General features: G+C 42.7%; 1 protein-coding gene across 1 annotated transcript; it reads left to right on the forward strand.

Annotated features, from left to right (window-relative positions):
• Positions 1–1,344: 1,344 nt before the first annotated feature.
• abhd17ab (abhydrolase domain containing 17A, depalmitoylase b) lies at positions 1,345–23,165 on the forward strand. Its single transcript, XM_017687839.2, has 5 exons — positions 1,345–1,650; positions 4,500–4,885; positions 11,601–11,795; positions 13,536–13,715; positions 18,739–23,165. Exons 2-5 carry the CDS (start codon positions 4,506–4,508, stop codon positions 18,962–18,964), a joined length of 981 nt encoding a protein of 326 aa, XP_017543328.1. The 5' UTR covers positions 1,345–1,650; positions 4,500–4,505; the 3' UTR covers positions 18,965–23,165.
• The last annotated feature ends 1,328 nt before the right edge of the window (positions 23,166–24,493 follow it).

A 24,493-nucleotide genomic window follows, 5' to 3' on the forward strand; every position in this document is an offset into this window, starting at 1 on the left:
TACTGAGGCCAGAAATCAATATATAGAGGCCATAAGTTAATTTACTGAGGCCAGAAATTAATATATAGAGGCCACAAGTTAATTGACTGAGGCCAGAAATCAATATATAGAGGCCACAAGTTAATTTACTGAGGCCAGAAATAAATACATAGAGGCCACAAGTTAATTTACTGAGGGCAGAAATAAATATATAGAGGCCACAAGTTAATTGACTGAGGCCAGAAATCAATATATAGAGGCCACAAGTTAAATTACTGAGGCCAGAAATTAATATATAGAGGCCACAAGTTAATTTACTGAGGCCAGAAATCAATATATAGAGGCCACAAGTTAATTTACTGAGGCCAGAAATAAATATATAGAGGCCACAAGTTAATTTACTGAGGCCAGAAATAAATATATAGAGGCCACAAGTTAATTTACAGAGGCCAGAAATAAATATATAGAGGCCACAAGTTAATTTACTGAGGCCAGAAATAAATATATAGAGGCCACAAGTTAATTTACAGAGGCCAGAAATAAATATATAGAGGCCACAAGTTAGTTTACTGAGGCCAGAAATAAATATATAGATGCCACAAGTTAATTTACAGAGGCCAGAAATAAATATATAGAGGCCACAAGTTAATTTACAGAGGCCAGAAATAAATATATAGAGGCCACAAGTTAGTTTACTGAGGCCAGAAATAAATATATAGATGCCACAAGTTAATTTACAGAGGCCAGAAATAAATATATAGAGGCCACAAGTTAATTTACAGAGGCCAGAAATAAATATATAGAGGCCACAAGTTAATTAACAGAGGCCAGAAATAAATATATAGAGGCCACAAGTTAATTTACTGAGGCCAGAAATCAATATATAGAGGCCACAAGTTAAATTACTGAGGCCAGAAATAAATATATAGAGGCCACAAGTTAATTTACTGAGGCCAGAAATAAATACATAGAGGCCACAAGTTAATTTACTGAGGCCAGAAATAAATACTTAGAGGCCACAAGTTAATTTACTGAGGCCAGAAATAAATATATAGAGGCCACAAGTTAATTTACTGAGGCCAGAAATCAATATATAGAGGCCACAAGTTAATTGACTGAGGCCAGAAATCAATATATAGAGGCCACAAGTTAATTTACTGAGGCCAGAAATTAATATATAGAGGCCATAAGTTAATTTACTGAGGCCAGAATTAAATATATAGAGGCCACAAATTAATTTATTGACACCACAAATGAATATACCGAGGCCACAGTTTACTAGATCAAGACCAGTTATGGGAAACTTAACTCGTGATCTCATGTATAACTCAAACCAAAACACGGAGGCCCCGCCCTACTCCTCCTGTCACCACGTCACTTCCGGATGCGGTAGAGTAGGAGCTCAATTAAAAGCTTAAGATCAGATTAATAAATGACAGAGACGCGTTTATCAGCTCGCGTCCCAGAGCTGCCCTCAGCCTCCGCGCCTGGACCCTCGCCCCTGGACATGTCCGCGCTGGTGTTTCTCCTCTGAGGAGCCGCTGCGCTTCGGGCTGCTTTAGCTTAGCCTTAGCTTTAGCCTTAGCTTCAGCGCTAGCGTTAGCCTTAGCACAGAGAGTCCGGCTCCGGCTGTGAGGAAGCAAACGACGCGTAGCGTTATGTGGATGACCTGTAAGTGCTAACTTCTCATGTTTATGGGCTGTTTCGGGAGGTTAAAGACGACCGTTCTCGTTTTTTCCTGACAGTAACGGCGCGTTAAATCGCAGTTTGTGCAAATGACGAAGCTGAAGTTGGCTTGTTATTGGAATTACCCGGTCCACCTTAAATGGCGCGGCAGTTCCGAGCTGGCGCCTCAGGCGCCGGACTAACTGCTGCGCCATTTAAGGTGGACCGGATAATTCCAATAACAAGCCAACTTCAACCTCGTAGATAGATGTTAGAGGCATTTTCTGTCTGTACGCTCCTAAAAAGTACGTATCTCCGAGGGTTCTCTACTAAAGGGAATGGTTCTGTTTAGGTATGTAGGGTTACTGGAGTGTTTCTTTACGTGGCGAAATTGTGCTGTGTTAGCTCAATTCTTTTTTAAAAATGGCTCTAAGAAGGGTATCAAGCTTGATATTACACCAGTAGGAGAAACATCATCAAAAAGGCTCGGCATAGAACCGTTTTCAGCACGTTCTCCACCAAACTGAAGAACCATGTTACCCATGAAGTGGTTCTGTAGGTTATAGCAATAGAAAGGGTTCTTCTGTTGACACAAGCCTGACATCACCACAGTAGCAGAAGTCTTTCAGGCGCTGCATAGAACCATTTTCAAAAAGGCTGTACATAGAACTGTATACAGCACATTCTCCTTCAGTCTGGAGAACCGTTGCCTTTACTGAAGAACCCTTGAAGAGCTCTTTAGCTGCTCTTCGCTGATGTTTCCTCAGCCTGATTGTGCTGGAGTTGTGTGTGTGTGTGTGTGTGTGTGTGTGTGTGTGTTTCAGTTTCACTGTGAGTCCATCTGATGTTGTTCTGACTGGCTCCCGTCTTTAAACCTTCAGAAGGCTGCGTTTCATTTCCACTGCAATTATTCATGAAGCACAAGCGAAGATCAGCTGGGGCTGAGTGAAAATGACAGAAGTAACCCAATTTCCTCTTTAAAACAGGCCTGCGTCCTTTCTTTAAAGGGGAATTCTCCCAGTTCTTCCCAACCTTTTGCGTAATTCAACAGTTGAGATGTAAACAGAGTCGTTCAGAGTGTTTTGGTGTGAAACTCTGTTCTAGATAAACTTACCCAGTCAGAACCGTTCACAGTGGTGGTGACGTCCACCTCTAAAAGCTCCCTCACAGACAGGCAGTGAATTTATTTACCGAAGCCACAAATTGCTATATTAAGGCAACAAGTTACTATATTGAGGTCACAAATTAATTTATTCAGGCCACAAATAAAAATACTGATACTGAGGCCACAAATGAATATATTGAGACAATAAATTATATTGAGGCCGCAAATGATTTACTGTGGCCAGAAATAAATATCTAGGTGCTGCAAAATTTGTTTATTAATAAATGTATTTAATTAATTTACTCGGACCACAAGTTACTATATTGAAGTAATGAATACATTTATTGTGGTTACATACTTCGTTACCCCCTTTTACCCTGTTCTTCAGTGGTCCTAACCCCCATGGACCCTCACAGAGCAGGTACTATTTGTGTGGTGCACTGCAGTAACACTGAGTGTGTGTTGCGCTGGTGCGAGTGGATCAGACACAGCAGTGCTGCTGGAGTTGTTAAACACTGTGTCCACTCACTGTTCACTCTATTACACATTCCTACCTCGTCGGTCCACCTTGTAGATGTAAAGTCAGAAACGACAGCTCATCTGCTGCTGCACAGTTTGTGTTGGTCATCCTCTAGTCCTTCATCAGTGGGTCGCATGAACACTCAAGGAACCCTTTGCATGATTAAAGGGTTCTGTGCATCATGAAGGTTCTTCAGCTTGATGGAGAGTGTGTTGTTTAGGGTTCTGTATCGCGCCAAAAGGTTTTTTTTATTGTTATGATATCAAGCTTGTTATAATAGAAGAACCCTTTTCTGAAAAGGTTCTATAAAAAGCCATATACCACACATTCTCCATGCAGGGGGTTCTGTGAGTGTTCATGGTTCTCTATAGAATTATTTTCATTACAGCAGAACCCTTGAAGGACCATGTCTTTCAAGAGTGAAGAATTGCAATAACTGGATCGGTGTGTTGTGGATGTTAAAAGAATTAATAAGAAAAACTGGAGAAAATTGTTTAAAAAGAGAAGAACACTGAAGAACATGGTTCTACAGCTTGCCCTAACTGTAAATAGAGCGATAATATTGTGAGTTGCTTGTGCTGAAGTATCGATTGTGAAATAAGTAATGAGCTCAACAGGCTGCAGCAGCAGAGGTGGCAACAGGTTGGAGTTGGGTGTTGGAGAGTATCGCGCTTCCATCTTCCGGGACCACGGCATGAGACCGCGGATGGTTTTATTACGGTTTAGGTCTCGGGTCAGAATCGTTACACCCCTACAGACCACAGATCCTGAGTAGGTGACGTGGGTTACACAGAGAAAAGCAGTCAAACTAAAGATGAACGGGCAAATATTAATAGTCTGTTTTCACCCCAGCTAACGTTACTTGTGTAGCCATGAAAAGGAGCTAAAATCAGACGGTGTGCCTGACTTGGGTTGAAATGACCACAAGTACGCTCTGTAGGTTTGGCCACAGAGTAAATGTCATGATCCTTGGAGTGTTCAAACATTTAGACTCAGTTCTGGGGCTGAACTGGGGAGAAAATTGGGTAATCCCAAAAAAATTGCTGTCAGACACAACAAGTGCAACGATTCACTCAAGAGCCCCTGACAGTAGGGCAAAATGTAGACAGCTGTTCTGCTGGTGAGGCGCCTTTTCACGCAGTGTTCTAGATAGATAGATCAACAGTGTATTCAGAAAAGCACATTTAATGATGTCATCCTATTGACCACCATCCCTCTCTTCTCCCACAGTTGACGATGAATGGACTATCAGTCAGTGAGTTGTGTTGCCTGTTCTGTTGCCCCCCTTGCCCGAGCCGCATCGCCGCCAAGCTCGCCTTCCTGCCCCCTGAGCCCACCTATGCCCTCCTGCCGGACCTGGAGGCTGGCACGGTGCAGACCGGCTCCACCACTGGCTCCAGCCTTCGCTCACGGGGCGGAGGGGGCAGCGGGGGGACGGGTGGTGGAGGCGGAGGTGGGGGGACCGCCGGAGAGGGGCGCTGGAAGCTTCATCTCACGGAACGGGCGGAGTTCCAGTATTCCCAGAGGGAGCTGGATGTCACCGAAGTTTTCCTGACCCGGTCCGCTCGCGGGAACAGAGTGGGCTGCATGTACATCCGCTGCGCTCCGACTGCAAGGTGAGACGGACCCGCCACGTTACTGGCATACTTTACTGGGCTTGGCGGCACTCAAACTTAAGCAGGCCTGAGAAAGTCCCACCACACAGGATGCGTGTCCACAGCTCGGTCAGCAGCTCCTTCCTTTCTAAATTCACTGCTACTTTTGCGCTGCAGTAGCAGCCATAAATGCACGAAGGTCATTTTCTGTCCTCTTCTATACTAAATGTCTGAGTTTCAGTTGCTAACGCTGAAAACGTGACTAGTTCATGGGCTTCTGTTCTCACATGAACCTTTCCGATCATTTTGTGGGAATCGTACTAGATCTTGTGCAGGTAGATTGCCACGTCATTCTTGGGCTGTGTTTACTGAGCAGGTAAAAGAGGCCCGAATCTGATCTTTTTCTCCATGTGTTTGTCAGAGTGAACGGAATCTGACATTTTCGATTCTGATTCGTTGGCAATCGTGATTGTTTACCTCTGGATGAGCCGCATGCAGCATTGATCTTTAGAGCATGTGGCTCAGTTTAGGAGCTGTTCAGACTGATGCCTCATTCAGATCACATTTAAAGATGATCTGAACAGCCAAATAAAAAATCTGATTTGCTGAGAAAGTTTGGATTTGGGCCACTTTTACCTGCTGCTTGAATGTAGCCTTAATGACCTTGTAACTCTGGCTTACGTTCACGCTTAAAGCACTCCTGATAAATAAACTAAATTTCCATTTAGAGGTACATGTGGGAGCTGTACTAGCAGCGCAGCAGGAACCCATGAGCTAGTTTCGACCATATCGCTGATCATAATCCCGACGCTCTCCAAATCCTTCCTAAACATATCGACTCAGACGTCTTTACAGTGGTGGTGATGGGAACCAGGCGTCGCCATGACTACAACACAGATATAAACACTTTATTTACCATCCAGAACCTCCAGAGAACCTACACGAGTTTTCTGAGTTTATATGGAATGTTGATGATGGAAAATAGTGGAAAACCTGGAATGAGAAGTTTTCTTTGGGGACTATTTTGCCCTATAACGTCCTGCATGTACTTCCCTGCCAGGAGTGAATGTTTTAGTATAAAACATTATTTCAAAACTATCATAGGACGGTGTCTCAGGCATCAGGCAGTGAATTCATAAACATTTCATGTAAAATCTTTGTGAGGGACATTTTAGGCTACGTTCACGTTACCAGGATGAAGTGGCACCGAGTGAGTTTGTTTGTTTGTTTGTTTGTTTGTTTGTTTGTTTATTTATTTATTTATTTATTTTTGCCCTAATGTGACTCAGATCTGATGTTTTCCGGTCTGTGTGGACACATCTGATCTTTTCAAATCTGACCAGAGCCACTTTCATGTGTGACCCTAGATCAGATGCGTATCCGATTCGTGGCCTTGTGACCTTAAAGTGACGCTCAGATCGGAATTCTTGTGCTTCTTTTCCAAGGCGCATGACCATCCTTCAGAGTTACTCTGGCAGCAGCGCCAAACAGACGTTAAAGCCTGTAAACGGTGGAAAAGCAGCTCATCTCACCTTTTTTCTCCTCCGTCTGGCTCTAATAATGAAGCTGAGAGCTGATCAGAGTTAATGATCTTCTCAGAGAAGCTCGTTCTGCTCGTTAGTTGGTGCTGATGATGCAGTGATTCAGTCACGTGACGTTACTGAGCAGGATGAGCTCATGAGGTCATTTCAGGAGCCGGTTCATCACATTAATGATGGATTTGAGTCTCTGACCTAAACCAGTGTGAACCATCGAGTCAGAGAGATCGGATCTGAGCAAAAAATCGGATTTATTCCTGTCACCGCCACTCGGTAAGTTCGTCTAGAATGGAAATAATAAATAACAGAAATGTTGAACAATCAGTGGAAATTCCAAACCGTAGCTGTATACAGTAGAAGAACAAGCCAGAGTCATTCCTACTGGACAGTCCTCACTTTGAGGTTGAATCGCTCGTCCACCTTGCTGAGGAATCCTGTGCTTCAGTTAATGCGTCTGTGAAGTTTGTTAGTCAGTGCAGATTCTCACACATCCGGTTTTACTCCCGAGATGGAATGTAGTTAATTAGCCGATCAGTTGAGTTCGGTGTGACACAGCCGGGAAACATAAACTGGAAGAACTTCCTTAAACTAAAACGCTGATTAATCTACGGTTTGTGCTGTTTTTCCAGGTGTGTTTTACTTCTTCATAGTGGATTAACCCTTTCATCTAGTCAGTGCCAGTCTGTGTGATGCTCTGCATCACTGTTGTGATTATAGACCAAATCAGACTGTTTATACACCCTTAAAAATTATGGTTCCGTAAGGGTTCTTTAGTCAAAAAACCGGGTCTGTATAGAATCATGAACATTCAAAGAAGCCTTTGCATGATTAAAGGTTCTTTGCGCTGTGAAAGCGTTCTTCAGATTGATGAAGATTGTGCTGTAGGTGATTCTATATAGAAAAGGGTTCTATATAGCACCAAAAAAGGGTTCTTCTGTTGTTACAAGGCTGACACCATAACAATAACCCTTTTTGGTGCTATATAGAACCATTTTCAAAAAGGTTGTATGTAGAACCACGTGCATTCAAAGAACCCTTTGCATGATTAAAGGTTCTTTGCATCGTGAAAGCGTTCTCCAGGTTGCTGGAGAATGTGTTGGTTGTGGTTCTATATAGAACCTTTTTTGAAAAGGGTTCAATACAGCACCACCAAAAAGGATTCTACTCCTGTAACAAGCCTGACATCTTAACAATAGTAGAACCCATTTTGATGCTCTATAGAACCATATACAACACATTATTCGTCAAACTAAAGAACGTTTAAGGCAAAAAAGCCTTCCGTCGTTGAAAGGGTTCTTTGAACCATTTTTTTTTTACTTAAGATCCTTTGAAGAACCTTTATTTTTAAGTGTGTAGGTGGAGAACGCGCTGACGCCGACTGAGTCGACTCATTTTACAGCACAGTTTACAGTAAACAAAGGCAGAACAGGCGAAACGTTAGCAGTGCGGTAAAAATCCCGCTGTGTTTGCGGCTGTAGTGTCAAATGTCCCCAGGTATGACGTGGATTTTGGGAATGTTGACCTGCAGACTTATATGATAGCAACACTGCAAAGACTAGGGCTGCGTTCACACAGCAGGTAAAAGGGGCCTAAATCTGATTTTCCCACCAAATCTGATTGTTTTTGTTTGGCTGTTCAGATTATCTTTAAATGTGGTCTGTATGGGACATCAGTCTGGACAGATCAGCTCCTAAACTGACCCACACGCTCTAAAGACCAGAGCGTCACGCTGCGTCACGTCTTCATCCAGAGGTAAACAATCACAACCGCCAACGAACGCCAGTCGCTCCCGGAGGATCAGCTTCATCTACACCAGCATCACAGGAGCCACCATGAAGCTTCACTGACTGACAGCTGGACTCGTCACCCAGAACGTGTTCGAGCCGTAAAAAGGGCGCGGTCACTTCTTTGGTTCGCGTCCTCGGACTCTTTAAACCTCGTCCTCCTGCGGCCACATTCGGACATTTCTTTCCAAATCTCTTCCAACACGGAGGGTTTTGGATACGTCTCTATTTTTTTAGTACAGAAACTTCAGCCTAAATGTTTTTGAGTCTCAGCAGCGAGAAATTATGACGAATGTTGAGCTGGATTTGCATAAAAGTCGCATGAATTCTGATCTGGCTGTTCAGAGTCACGTTGCCTCAGATCGGATACGGATCGGATTTCAGCACCATGTATGAAAGCGTCTCAAATCGGAATTGAATGTCAGATTCAGTGTTTTTCTGTTCACACTGACGCTCAGACACACATCTGATTTGAGCCTCTGTTACCTGCTGAGTGAACGCCGCCTAAGATCACTGTAAAGATTAAACAGCAGGACATTGTTCAGCGCTACCATTGAGTTCAGACACTCGGAAACTGCTTCCTTTCATCTCTTTTGCATTCTTCTAATCTTTTTCTTCTTTCTCATTCCTTTCCTCCCTCTCTGTGCTCTCAGATCTTCCTGCTTTCACTCCTCCCTTCACTCTTCACCTGCTTGTTATTGTCTCCCAGCCTTCAGTCGTAATGTTGTTTTTGTTCTTTCTCCGTATGATGGCGACTGTAAACGTCTCACTGTGAGCATCAGATTTCAATCTGCACAGCAAACCTTTCATTTAAGCCAAAGTGTTGTTTTAAATGTGCTTATTTCATTATTAAACATGCAAATGGCTCAGAGTTCTGTGAGCCTCGTGCGTCATGGCGGTGTGTTGGGGAAGTTGAGTGGGAATCCCACTGGCTGACGGTGGCTGAACCGGAGAAGTGAGTCATGGTCTGATGAGTTTGATAACACAGGTTTAAATGATCCGCTGCAGTGAATAGAAATGTGACTCAAAAACAGATACTGTTAAATTTGACCTGCAATCAAATATGAGCATTGTAACCATGTTGGTTCATCTCTCTGCTCATATTCACTTACATTTATCTAATATGATAAAATAGATCATTGCACTTTCCTCCAAAATTATTTGTTATTGTTGGGGGTTGGGGGTTTTGTGGGTTGTTGGGGTTGCGAATTGTTGGGGTTCTTTGGATTGTTGGGGTTGTGAATTGTTGGGGTTCTTTGGATTGTTGGGGTTGTGAATTGTTGGGGTTCTTTGGATTGTTGGGGTTGTGAATTGTTGGGGGTTGTTGGGGGTTGCGAATTGTAGGGGTTGGGGGTTGTGAATTGTTGGGGTTGCGGGTTGTGAATTGTTGGGGGTGGTTGGAGGTTGTGGATTGTTGGGGGTTGTTTGCATTGTTGGGGTTGGGGTATTTGTAAATTGTTGGGGTTGTGAATTGTTGTGAATTGTTGCTTGTTGTGGGTTATTGCAGTTGTGAATTGTTGGTGGTTGTTGTGGGTTTTTGGGGGTAGTTGTGAATTGTTGGTTGTTGTGGGTTTTTGGGGGTTGTTGTGCATTGTTGGGGTTGGGAATTGTTGGGGGTTGTGGGTTGTTGGGTGTTCTGAATTGTTGGGGTTGTGAATTGTTGGGTGTTCTGAATTGTTGGGGTTGTGAATTGTTGGGGGTTGGGGGTTGTTGTGAATTGTTGGGGGTGGTTGTGAATTGTTGGGGGTGGTTGTGAATTGTTGGGGGTGGTTGTGAATTGTTGGGGGTGGTTGTGAATTGTTGGGGGTGGTTGGTGGTTGTGAATTGTTGGGGGTGGTTGGAGGTTGTGAATTGTTGGGGGTAGTTGTGAATTGTTGGAGGTAGTTGGGGGTTGTTGTGAATTGTTGGTTGTTGTGGGTTTTTGGGGGTTGTTGTGCATTGTTGGGGTTGGGAATTGTTGGGGGTTGTGGGTTGTTGGGTGTTCTGAATTGTTGGGGTTGGGAATTGTTGGTTGTTGGGTGTTCTGAATTGTTGGTTGTTGTGAATTGTTGGGGTTGTGAATTGTTGGGGGTTGTTGGGATTGTAAATTGTTGTGGGTTGTTGTGAATTGTTGTGGGTTGTTGTGAATTGTTGGGGGTGGTTGGAGGTAGTTGTGAATTGTTGGGGGTAGTTGTGAATTGTTGGGGGTAGTTGTGAATTGTTGGGGGGGGGTTGGGGGTTGTTGGGGGTTGTTGTGAATTGTTGGGGGTGGTTGGAGGTTGTGAATTGTTGGGGGTAGTTGTGAATTGTTGGGGGTAGTTGGGGGTTGTTGTGAATTGTTGGTTGTTGTGGGTTTTTGGGGGTTGTTGTGCATTGTTGGGGTTGGGAATTGTTGGGGGTTGTGGGTTGTTGGGTGTTCTGAATTGTTGGGGTTGGGAATTGTTGGTTGTTGGGTGTTCTGAATTGTTGGTTGTTGTGAATTGTTGGGGGTTGTTGGGATTGTAAATTGTTGTGGGTTGTTGTGAATTGTTGTGGGTTGTTGTGAATTGTTGGGGGTGGTTGGAGGTAGTTGTGAATTGTTGGGGGTAGTTGTGAATTGTTGGGGGTAGTTGTGAATTGTTGGGGGGGGGTTGGGGGTTGTTGGGGGTTGTTGTGAATTGTTGGGGGTGGTTGGAGGTTGTTGTGAATTGTTGGGGGTTGTTGTGAATTGTTGGGGGTAGTTGTGAATTGTTGGGGGGGGGGTTGGGGGTTGTTGGGGGTTGTTGTGAATTGTTGGGGGTTGTTGGAGGTTGTTGTGAATTGTTGGGGGTTGTTGTGAATTGTTGGGGGTAGTTGTGAATTGTTGGGGGGGGTTGGGGGTTGTTGTGTTCTACTGCTTATGTTCATGGGTTCTACTGATCACACCCGTTATATACTCAGAAAAGAGCTTCGTGATGGATTAATGCCAGTAATGTTGACCTGCCAAATTCTTTATAAAGATGGTTCTTCAAGACTTCTTTAGTAAAAAAAAGAGAGAGAGAGAACCCTGAACACTCAAAGAACCTTTTGTATGTTTAAAGGGTTCTTAGCATCATGAAAGCGTTCTTCAGATTAATATAGAATTTGTTGTGAATAATTCTATATAGAACTTTTTTTGAAAAGCATTTTGGGTGCTGTGTAGAACTTTTTTCAGAAAAGTTGATCCATCTACAGCACAATCTCCATCAATCAAAACACTTTCATGATCCTTTAATCATGCAAAAGGTTCTTTGAGTATTCATGGTTCTGTATAGAACCGTTGTCTAATGAAAGAACCATCGAAGAGCCATCTTTAAGAGTGTAGCCTTTAGAAAAAGTACTAAAATAAAAGCAGCGTTGTGATTAGAACGTGGGCGCTCTCGGGTGGGGCGTTCTCCGTCTCCGCGCCGCTGATCTCGTCCTCTCTGTTCTCCGCAGGTTCACCGTGCTTTTCTCTCATGGGAACGCAGTGGATCTGGGCCAGATGAGCAGCTTCTACATCGGCCTCGGGACCCGAATCAACTGCAACATCTTTTCCTACGACTACTCGGGCTACGGCGTCAGCACGGGCAAGCCCTCGGAGAAGAACCTTTACGCAGACATAGACGCAGCGTGGCAGGCCCTACGCACGCGGTAAGACCCACATACGAGCAATGAGAACGTGAGATGGTGTAGGTGTGAATGACTGGAATGGGTGGAAGAACGGTTTCTTGTTTCTAGGGTCTTTCTCTCTAACCTGTTGGTAAGTAGTAAAGATCCTTTCTCTAGACAGACAGAGCTCTTTCTGGTAGTCGCTCTGGATAAGAGCATCTGCTAAATGCTGTAAATGGAAATGTGCAGTTTGTGATAACCGGTTCTGATTGTCTTCAGCTTGGCTTTCATGAGTTTCAGCAGTAACGTTAGCCTTTTTGGTTTTTCTGCAAATAAAGTCCCATTTCACCCCTCGTCCCTACCACTTGGCCCCTTCCCCTCAATTTTGCGTGTTCACGTCTAGGGGTGGGGTGTCCCAAGTCTTGTTGAGATAGAGGGAGAGGGTGAAGTGTTGGGGCTACATGACCCTCCAAACGGAGGTTTTTCAGAGACTCCAAACAGAGAGATATGAGAAATACAGACAAACTGGCACGATGGCTGAACAAGAGACCAAAGAAACCCACACATGTGAGAATTTTCACCTCTAAAAATTATTATAACCATCGTGTTATCATAGCTTAACGCCGTTTCAGTGCATTATGGTCGTTTTTTTTCCTTCAAAAAAGCACAGTCTAGTGGTATGTTGATGTGTTAGTAGCTTACTAGCTACTTAATTTCCCATTCCACCTTAAATGGTGTAGCAGTTACATTTTGGAGCCTCAGGCGTCATTTAAGGAGGAGAATCTGGAGAATATCTGACCTGAGCTTCAGATCACTGAAGAATTAGGGGGGGGTGATTTTAAATAATGGCCCCATCTTTGAAGGCGTATGATCCCTAAATGTAACTAAAGCCCAGCAGGGAGGAGCTGAACCCCCCCGACACTGTAATTACAGCCCCAATTCCAATGAAGTTGGGACGTTGTGCAAATCCTTTTCAACCTACATTCAATCGAATACACTACAAAGACGAGATATTTAATGTTCAAACGGATAAACTTTATTGTTTATTACAAATATTCACTCATTGTGAATTTGATGCATTTACATTTACAGCATTTAGCAGAAGCTCTTATACAGAGTGACTTACAAGAAGAGCTCTGTCTGTCTAGAGAAAGTATCTTTGCTAGTTACCAACAGGTTAGAGAGAAAGACGGTCTGCAGAGATTTCTCCAGACTCTCTGAATCTTTTGATGATATTATGGACTGTAGATGATGAAATCCCTAAATTCCTCGCAGTTGCACGTTGAGAAACATTGTTCTTAAACTGTTGGACTATTTGCTCACGCAGTTGTTCACTAAGTGGTGAACCTCGCCCGTCCTTGCTTGTGAACGACTGAGCCTTTCAGGGATGCTCCCTTTATACCCAATCATGACACTCACCTGTTTCCAATTAACCTGTTCACCTGTGGAATGATCCAAACAGGTGATTTTTGAGCATTCCTCAACTTTCCCAGTCTTTTGTTGCCCCTGTCCCAACTTCTTTGGAACGTGTTGCAGACATCAAATTCAGAATGAGTGAATATTTGCAGAAAACAATAAAGTTTATCCGTTTGAACATTAAATATCTCGTCTTTGTAGTGTATTCGATTGAATAGAGGTTGAAAAGGATTTTCAAATCATCATATTTGGTTTTTATTGACCTTTTATGTACTTTAAGCTGTGTAGACACTCTTTAGAAACTGTCTTTTTATTTATTTCTTTTATTATTATTTTTTTCTTTCCCCCCTTCTCTGTGTTGAGCAGGTATGGCATCAGTCCAGAAAATATAATCCTCTATGGGCAGAGCATTGGCACGGTGCCCACCGTGGACTTGGCATCACGGTACGAGTGTGCCGCCGTCATCCTGCACTCTCCGCTCACCTCTGGCATGCGCGTGGCCTTCCCCGACACCAAGAAGACCTACTGCTTTGACGCTTTCCCCAAGTGAGTCTCACGTCTGGCAACCAGTGTCGGGCAATATATTGACCCTTGTTTATTTACATATGGTCACACTTGAGAACTTCACTGACTGTTTTGTTTCCATCAGTTTCATCGATCAGTTTATCTTGTGAATTTGAATGTAATGGTTCAGCAGCGTGAAGAATGCTTGCTTGATTTGCGGTTAACTAAAGAAAGCTGGTGTCAATATTTTGTATAAAATCATTAATAAGAACAAAAATAGAAAATAATGTAATAAGTATTAAGTAGGTTACCTGCCTGTGCTGAGTCCATTTGTGCCTCCCTAATTTATGCATAAATTAACTGCAGTGTCTGTTATTTACTGTTTGTTTCAGATTGTTTTAAAAAAAGTTACATAACGGCCAGTTTATTAACTTCTTACTGTATTTAAAGCAATAGAACTACGGTGCTCACCTTCAGCTGGTGCCTGCGACCAAATCACAGCCATGATGTTATTTTGCGATAACCTCTCGGGTTTTACTGCTTAAACAGCCCTCACTCACACTGTGTGATGTGATGTGTGTTAGCTGTGTAGTTGTTCCTGTGGAGCTCATAGTGATTCAGTAATTTCAGCATCATAGATGATCATCTTACAGTTAAGTGTTTTTATTATAAATGGCTCATTTTGATGATTAGTGGTGCTTCCACTACTGCAGGGTTTCAGTATCTCAGAGGGAAAAGCAGCAAAATCTCTGTTACATATTTAAAAAGATAATGGTGACGGTTTATTTAGTGTCCCTTTTAAATGAAACCAACACTCAACAGACTCAGTAACATCAAAAACATGAGGGTTAGGATTAGGTTTGGGTTGAGGTTACACTGAGGCTATACGGTGTTACTAACACTGATGTGGTGGTGGTGTGTTAGTGTGTGTTGCTCTGGTCTGAGTGGATCAGACACAGCAGTGCTGCTGGAGTTTTAAACACCTCAGTGATGCTGCTGGACTGAGAATAGTCCACCAACCAAAAATATCCAGCCACAGCATCCTGTGACCACTGATGAAGGACTAGAGGATGACCAACACAAACTGTGCAGCAGCAGATGAGCTGTCGTCTCTGACTTTACATCTACAAGGTGGACCGATGAGGTAGGAGTGTCTAATAGAGTGGACAGTGAGTGGACACAGTGTTTAAAAACTCCAGCAGCACTGCTGTGTCTGATCCACTCACACCAGCACAACACGCACTAACACACCACCACCACGTCAGTGTTACTGCAGTGCTGAGAATGACCCACCACCCAAATAGTACCTGCTCTGTGAGGGTCCATGGGGGTCCTGACCACTGAAGAACAGGGTAACAGAGTATCAGAGAAACAGATGGACTACAGTCTGTAACTGTAGAACTACAGAGACCAGCTATACAGTAAGTGGAGCTGATAAAGTGGACAAGGAGGTGGTCTTAATGTTATGCCTATATATATATATATATATATATATATATATATATATATATATATATATATATATATATATATATATATATATATATATATATATGTAAGACTTTAATAGATCTTTAATAGAACAAGTATTGAAAACAGATTTTTTTAAAAAAGGTTAGTTTATTTTAAGAACATCCAGAACATCCAGTTGTGTCCCACAAGCTTTTGACCTGGGGAGTTGATGGACACTGATAATTTATTAATCTTTTTTTTTTTGGTGCTCATTCATGCTAAAGTCTTTTATTTTGTCCGACTCGCATGAAGACTCTGTGTTCTTTTGCCAGAAATAAAAAGCCTCTGAAATGAAACGGGCATTGTTGATTCAATCAAGCAGCGGCGTCCTTCTGTATGACTCCTGCTGACAGATAATTGCAGGCTAGATTGTTGCTTCTTCGGTTCAGCGCTGTTGCTTTTCGGAAGGCGATGATTACTGTTGTCACAGCCGAGACCGACGGTAGTCATCTGTCACAATAAAGCGAGCGGCGAAGCTGCTTTGTCTTGCTGCCGCTCAGTGTGATATTATAAAGGGGAATTCATCTGTAGGTGATGTTTGCCTATGTAAACGCAGGAGCGAGTGAAACGTCTATCGCTTTTTTTTTTTTTTTTTTTTTTGGAGGGCTAATGTACTGACAGCATATGCTGTTGCTATAGTTACAGGACAGCCTCTGTTTTGAGTTGACTAAGTGTAGCAATAGACATTAAGATAAAAGGAGCTTTTGATCTGTAGTTGCTCTTGGATTTTCCTTGATCTTTTTCTTTCCAAGGACAGCGACTGATCTGTGATCATGTTGGTGTGAGACTGTAGTGTTATATGTGGGATGTACTTGGTGTACAGCTGTAACAAGTAGTCGATATTTCTATGGAAAAAATGTATTTTTAAAAAGCTTTGGTAATATAGCAAAAATATAACATCCTGTAGTGTATTACAGTCTGTCAGAGTGACTGTGTGGATCATATGAACATTTATAGAGCTTTTTAAATGAAACAGTAGAAGCCGTATCGCCCCCTACGCTTCCTGTAGTGTATTACAGTCTGTCAGAGCGACTGTGTGGATCATATGAACATTATAGAGCTTTTTAAATGAAACAGTAGAAGCCGTATCGCCCCCTACGCTTCCTGTAGTGTATTACAGTCTGTCAGAGCGACTGTGTGGATCATATGAACATTATAGAGCTTTTTAAATGAAACAGTAGAAGCCGTATCGCCCCCTACGCTTCCTGTAGTGTATTACAGTCTGTCAGAGCGACTGTGTGGATCATATGAACATTATAGAGCTTTTTAAATGAAACAGTAGAAGCCGTATCGCCCCCTACGCTTCCTGTAGTGTATTACAGTCTGTCAGAGCGACTGTGTGGATCATATGAACATTATAGAGCTTTTTAAATGAAACAGTAGAAGCCGTATCGCCCCCTACGCTTCCTGTAGTGTATTACAGTCTGTCAGAGCGACTGTGTGGATCATATGAACATTATAGAGCTTTTTAAATGAAACAGTAGAAGCCGTATCGCCCCCTACGCTTCCTGTAGTGTATTACAGTCTGTCAGAGTGACTGTGTGGATCATATGAACATTATAGAGCTTTTTAAATGAAACAGTAGAAGCCGTATCGCCCCCTACGCTTCCTGTAGTGTATTACAGTCTGTCAGAGTGACTGTGTGGATCATATGAACATTATAGAGCTTTTTAAATGAAACAGTAGAAGCCGTATCGCCCCCTATGCTTCCTGTAGTGTATTACAGTCTGTCAGAGCGACTGTGTGGATCATATGTACATTATAGAGCTTTTTAAATGAAACAGTAGAAGCCGTATCGCCCCCTACGCTTCCTGTAGTGTATTACAGTCTGTCAGAGCGACTGTGTGGATCATATGAACATTATAGAGCTTTTTAAATGAAACAGTAGAAGCCGTATCGCCCCCTACGCTTCCTGTAGTGTATTACAGTCTGTCAGAGTGACTGTGTGGATCATATGAACATTATAGAGCTTTTTAAATGAAACAGTAGAAGCCGTATCGCCCCCTACGCTTCCTGTAGTGTATTACAGTCTGTCAGAGCGACTGTGTGGATCATATGTACATTATAGAGCTTTTTAAATGAAACAGTAGAAGCCGTATCGCCCCCTACGCTTCCTGTAGTGTATTACAGTCTATTGGGCGGTGCTGTAGTGTCAGGCACGGTGAGCGTGGTGCTGTATAAACAGTGCCATGCTGTGCTGGAGTGGGAGTTAAACACATGGTGGCGATGCAGCTGCTGTCAAAGCCCCTTCTGTTCACGGCCGCCCCTCACACTGAGAGCTCGTTAGATCACCAGCACACACACTGGATTCTGTAATAGATTCTTCAGCTGTTCAGATTGGTCACACACACACACGCACGCACACATTCTGCATTTGAGTTTTACAGCTGTTTAAATCTGAACTTGCCAAACAAACTCGGACCCCCCTAAACCGCCTCGTAAACGAACTGAACTGAGACCATGTCGAGAGGTGGTCTCAGTTTGATTCGTTTGTTGTTCGGTTTGTGGTTTGATTGATTTGTGCAGCCCCAGTCCGCTTTTGCTTTTTGCCAGCCTGCAGTTTGCTTTATGGTGAAGACCTTGAGGCTTGCTCTTCACACACAGCCACAGTCTTCAGCGCTTGAACAGACCACCAGGGGTCATTTATAAGGTTCTACTCAGGATAAAGACCATCTGTGATCAGCGGCAACATATTAAAGTGATAATATGCAAGAGCCCGCGTGATTTTACAGTTAGTTTTATGCTTTAAACACATGCAGCACTGAGTTTTCGCTGCTTTCAGTCTGAACACTGAATGAAAAGTTCACAGCTGCTCTTTCTAATACACAATTTCATTAGTCGCGGATTTTCACGGGGTGGAGCTCAGTCACGAGCACAGCCGAAGGCAGAGCCCACCACGGCAGACACGCAGGGTCGTTTCCCAGTTTTGCCCAATGCACGTCGACCAGTCGTTTCTGTGAGGCTAATAGGGAAGTGGCAGGCGTGTCTTATCAGTACTAAAAAGGACCAGAAAAAAAAACACCTTGTGAACACAAAAAGAACTGATGTCATTTGCAGTTGGTTCCCTTTCAAGTTCACTTTAACAGAACTCAGTTCGGGTCATTTGAAAAGAGCTGTTTGTGAATACACAGTGACCCTTATTAGTCCCACAACAGGGAAATTTCAGCTCTGCATTTTGAGCCATCCGTGCAGGGAAATGCCACATACACAGTAGTGAACACACACACTAGGGGGCAGTGAGCACACCTGGCCAGAGAAGTGGGCAGACTTATCCACAGCGACTGGGGGAGCAGGTGGGGCTGCTTCCCTGACCTCCAGCCCACATCTGCCCCCAAATCTGAGTAAGAAACATCAGCTAAAGATGAATAACGAAGTAGCTTTGAGGTGCAGCAGACAGTGCTGGCAAAATACTATCCTAATGGTTTCAGATCTTGTGTGAGGCTTGGCTCCACAGCAAAGACGGCAAGAAACGGCTTCAGAAATTGTAAAAACTGAGACACATTGCGGTTCATTTTTGTTTGTGTAACGTCTTCTCTCTTTCCAACCCCTCCAGCATCGAGAAGGTGTCCAAGATCACGTCTCCGGTGCTGATCATCCATGGGACGGAGGACGAGGTGATAGATTTTTCTCACGGGTTGGCCCTGTACGAGCGCTGCCCGAAGGCCGTGGAGCCGCTGTGGGTGGAGGGAGCCGGACACAACGACATTGAACTGTACAGCCAGTACCTGGAGCGCCTGCGCAGGTTTATTGGGCAGGAACTGGCAACACAGCACACCTGAGACCTCACCTGCACTCATCAAAATCACTCTCTATTTCATTTCTTCCACTATCTAGATCTTGTCCTCTCCTTTTCTCTTTCGCCTACCATTTTCTCCCACTCTTTTCTCTTGGTCTATCCGGTCTTTTTCTTTCAGTCATCACTCTCACATCTTTTCACTCTCATCACCTAGGTCTCTTTTTATTCTCTTTCTGTCTTGACGTCCTTCCGTCCCTCCAGACCGCCCAGCTCCAGCACCAGTGAGATGGCCATCTGTAAAACAGGTGGATTCCTCTGTTTTCCAATGGACGCTGTTGCTTATGTGGAGCGAGTTGATGTGGAGTCTCTGCAGTGGAGGTTTTCCGGTTGGCCTCTCCACCGGCTCCATGTGTGGAAGTGTGTTTGTAAGAGGCAAAGCTCTCTGTTCTGTCCTTATCCGAGGGCAGTACAAGGAAACGAAGCCAGGCCTGACCCTCTACCTCCTGCCTGCTTACATGGCTAAAATAAACAAAATCCAACCGGGAAACCAGTTTGCGTGATCCTAACTGGCACCCTACTAGCTTACGTGCGTAATAATGAGAAACGGCTCATGCCTTCTAGACACCTGATCTGAGAAACATCTTCCAAAACTCGTTCAGAATAGGGCTTCATGGTATGGATGAAATAGCATTGCAGTTTTATTGCTACATATTGTGATACGAATATTAATCTGCATTATACACGGATTCATCAAAACACCTACTAGAGATGATTTGGCGCTATGATTGATCAGCATTGGTTAGATTAGCATATTTGCCTTCTTTAGTATCAGTATTGCAAAGGCCAGTATCACAGTAGGGACTCAGACAATATATCGTGCAGCCCTATGTCCGATTATTGAAATTTTTTATTCTGCACAACTACATATAAGATGTAAACCGAGCTATTCAGAGTGGGTTTATGCTCAGTTTTGGATAAGATTACCAAGTCAGAACTCTTCACAGTAGTGGTGATAGGAACCAGTTGCCCCCCCTCTAAAAAAAAAAAAGTTTGTCAGTAGCGTTGTGAAAGTTTTGGCCACTGCGTTCATGGCGGAGGGATACGTGAAGCAAAATAGTCCCAAAGAAAGCTCAATATTTCAGATGCTCTGCTATTTTAGCATTATCAACATTACATATAAAACTCGAAGACACGTGTAGGTTCAGTGGTGGGTTTGGATACTAAATAAATAAAACTCCTATCACCACCACTGTAAAACAGACTACTCTGAATTTACTTTTGTTATGCAGGCATTTTGAAAAATCTGTGGAATTCCCTTCATCATTTGTTCTTAAAACCCCAAAAAAGTTTTTCAGGCACCATGAACCAGCTCCATTTCACCACTCGCACAGCTGACCCATCCTCCAGGTCCTTAGCAAGCTGACTGATGATCTGCTGGTGGGTTTGGCATGAATATCTAGAATTTCTCACCCCGAGGGCAGTTTCCCCGGCAGATCCTGTTCTGAAAACAAGCCACCTGCAGGTGATATCATCTCTTCCACGCAACTGGATAGTTTCCCTTGCCAAACACGCTCTCGGGTCAGACTCATTGCTTCTCCTTACACATATGTGTGACAAATCATCGCTGTCATAACAAAACCGTGCGTCTCTGAGATGGTAAAATTAGCTCATTCATGTCCAAAAGCTACATTTAGTACTGCAGAACTGGTTCTGATTGGTTTAAAGCCATGAAATTTGGCAGAGATGTACTTCAGAGAAACATTTAACAGTACCAGGTTGAATTTTCTTGATTGCTTGTCATTTTGGAACTTTTATTTTGTCATTTTTCTCACAGTCGAATTAAAATCAGTAGTCCTATTTGGTCAAAAGACTGAATTTAATGATAAATGACATGAACTCACTCTGTAGCCGTACGGTTTGACTGATGTGAAAAACGTCTTTTAGATTGGAAGCTCAGAGAACATATGGACTTTAATGAGTTTATGTATATTGATATAAGAAGATTGTATCCCATATGGTCCAATCATCACAATCTATAGGGCAGTTGGCATTTTACACTTAAAATTAGTTTTTTGTTTTGCTGTCAGTGATGAGCAGGTCCCCACATGTGTAGAAATACAGTTACGCCAGTATGGTCACCCCAGGGAGGGTGCTGCTCACCGTCCACTAGTGTCTCTTTGTGGTCAAGCTGAGTGAGGAGACACTTGATATTTGAGCCCATAGCAGAGCTGAAGCCGGAGAGCTGGATTACTTTCTATTGTCAGCAGCTCCAAATGACCCAGAGTGCCTTTCTCCCATTATCAGAGGCCCCAAGCTAGCGCTGAGTCATCTGCTTCCCATGAAACCATCTGAGATCACCTCATGTGGAGCTCTAAGAACACCTGTTGGCCCTTTTTGACCAATGTAAATGCACACCCAGAGATATTTCACGCTATCAAAGCAAAGACGATTCTTTCTTGTGTCTGAAGTTGGATCACAGGAACGCTCCAGCATTTTTACTAAGCTAAAATGCTCGGTTTCCATGGCAACTGCCCATTTACTTCCATTGTAAATGCGTCCTGAGCCGACACGTTTAGTCTTTTTCTAAGTTTAGTGAAACGTGTCAAAATGATGTCTGTGGTCACTGATTTTACGCTACAAATGCAGGAGATTGGATTAGATCCAAAAAGTTTGGCCTTTTAAAGGTGTGGAAACCTGTCCAGATCATTGAATCAAACAAAAACTTAGTTTCAGATGAAAAATCTCTACAGCCATGCCAGCATTGGCTTAACTGTCACTTGGAGGTGGACGATATGGCAAAAATATCATATTGCGATACCTTGAAATTTTCATGATGCACAATATCTCGATATTTATTCTTTCAGACATCTGAAAAGTTAGAACTGAGAGAAGAAGAGGCAGAACTGCTGCGTTTATAAAAAAAAAAAGACCATCAAAACTTTTTTTTTTTAATTCAGTATTTGGCGCTAAATCCAATAAAATAAATAAATAAAACAGGAGTAAATTTGCGCTCTTTATAATGCAACATGCAGCTGGTCAGTGTCTATAAGGACTAATATACACAATGTGTCAATTTCACAACAACTAATATTAATATTTATTTTTATATTCGAACATAGTCCTATTGCCAGCCCTTCTCAAGAAAATCAAAGAAAAAGCAGTTTTATGTTACGAAGTAGACACCAGAAGTGAGTTTTTAACCCTTGCAGTCCGAGTAAAGGCATCAAACTGAGGTGAGCTGTCTAGGTATCTAGCTTCCTTTTAGCTCGTTCTCCTCATCTGATGATCCATTTCTGTTGTTTTGAGTATTTATTCTCTGCTGTAATGATTAGTTGCTGCAGTTATGCAGCTGTAAAATTGTATAATATGTTCCTCCAGTGGTTCTTTATGACTCTTTTTAGAACCACGAGTTCTGTATCAAACCATTCACATGCTTAAACGGTTGGTTTCACAGTGTAACTATCCTTCAGATTGATGGGGGAATGTGTTTGAAAGGGGTTCTATGTAACATCTAAAGGGGGTTCTGCTATTATGATGTCAAGCTTTTTACAGTAGAAGAACCCTTTTTGGTGGTTCTGTGCAGAACTGTATAGCTACAACACGTTCTCAATTAATCAGAACCGTTTCATGATCTAAATGGAGCTATTCCCTTTGCTGAAGAACCGCTGAAGAACCATCTTTCTAGGAATGTAAGATGTTTGGCTTCCTAGCTGTCTGCATTCACCAGCTTGCATACAAACACCAAGAATAGGACGCACCGCAAAAAGCAGTTTATCCGTTTTCAGAGGTTCTTCCCAGCTTCAAAATACATGAGAAGCGTTTTCCCCGTATTTAAAGTGGAAATTCTCGCTCTAGAGATCAGTTAGCATATATAGCTATGATGTAGCGTTAGCGTTCTCCATCAGTCTGAAGAACCGTTTGACCATGAAAAGAGCCATTTAAATGCAAATTAGTTCTGTATAGAACTCATGGTTCTAAATGGAGCCGTTCCCTTTACTGAAGAACCATCTCTTTAAAACTGTAAGATATTTGGTTTACTAGCAACAGCACTAGCTGTGCATGCTAGCATGAAACCACCCAGCATTAAGAAACCCACCACAGAGCTGCTGTTTTCAGACGCTCCTCACAACTTAAAAGATGCTTCCGAAGAGTTTTTCTGGTATTTAAAGTGGAAAATATCGCTCTAGAGAACACGGCGGCGTATATGATGTATCATTCTCTTTATTAAAGAACCCTTGAAGAACCATTTCAAATCATTTTTAAGAACGCAAGATATTGACTAGCAGTACCGTTAGCTGTGTTAGCTATCTGCTAACATAACACCCCAAAAAAAGGCTCAAAATCCACCACAAAGCATTTGTGTGTTTTCAGAGGTTCTTCTCCACTGAAATTACCTCAGAAGGGAGCTTTCCTGGTATTTAAAGCGGAAAATCTCACTCTAGAACGCAGTGGTACCACCGTTAGCATGTATATGATGTTCTGTCGGTTTTGTTACCACAGCGATGCCGCTGCAGTGAAATGAGTGTAGGAGGTTTTAAATTGAGAGAATCCAGCAGAGCAGCGTAAGCTGAATTGCCTGATTCAGTGGGTCGGAGTGGAAAAGTGGGTCACTTTGTTTTAGACCCAGTTCAGGGACTAAGGGAGGTGTTAATGGAACTCATTCAACATCAGCCTTATGTTAGTCGATGGCCAAATCCTTTGTTAATACACGGCCCAAGGAGCGCATTCAGTTCGGAAAAAGGGCTTTTGTTCAGATCCATTCTGACCTGGTTTCATGTCTAAAGGGAAATTGGGTGAACTTGCTCACTTCTTTTTTTGTTTTCTGACACAGTCTGATGCACGCTGGAGCGTCTGGTCATGAGCCAACCAGAACCAAGACCTTTCCAGATGGTTTTTAGTGCTAACACTAGGGCTACAGCCTGACTGAGCTCCACAGATTTAGTCCTCGTCTGTTTTTACTGCGTTCCTTCAGTTAAAGTTCACTAATTTAACACTTTTATCCAAGATTTGTGTAATTTTTCAGTCTGATTTGTCTAATTATGTGATGCATTGCTATTAAAGATGATTAGTTTGACCACGAATGCTAACACACAATGTGCAGTGCTAACTTTCATTCATTATTAGCAGTGTTAGCATTCTTGAAAACTTCATTTTGAAAAATTAGGGATTTTTTTAATTATTATTTTTAATGCCCAACAAATGTGATTGCGTTTCTCCGTTTAGGAAAACTATTCTAACCAAAAATGCTGACATTGCTGTTGAGTGGCTGCTCATTGACCAGCAGTTAGCATTGTTGCTAAATCTAAATGATCGGCTGCGAAATTTTATTCAACATTAGCAGCATTAGCGTTAGCAAACTGACCTGATCGATAAAGGAGTGGTTCAGTTAATCATGCTCAATGTTACTAATAATGAAAGCTCATACCCATCCGTTAGCATTTAGCTTGATGGCAGCCACTTAGCTTATGCTTAATGGAAAGGAATCCACTGCTAACTTTTGCTGACTTTTGTTCATTGTCAGCATTTTTGATCAAACTCTCCTTTTATTAAAGCATCGGTTCAGTCAGTGATG

This window comes from Pygocentrus nattereri, chromosome 28 (genome assembly GCF_015220715.1).
Source record: "Pygocentrus nattereri isolate fPygNat1 chromosome 28, fPygNat1.pri, whole genome shotgun sequence".
In the NCBI taxonomy this organism is placed as follows: domain Eukaryota; kingdom Metazoa; phylum Chordata; class Actinopteri; order Characiformes; family Serrasalmidae; genus Pygocentrus; species Pygocentrus nattereri.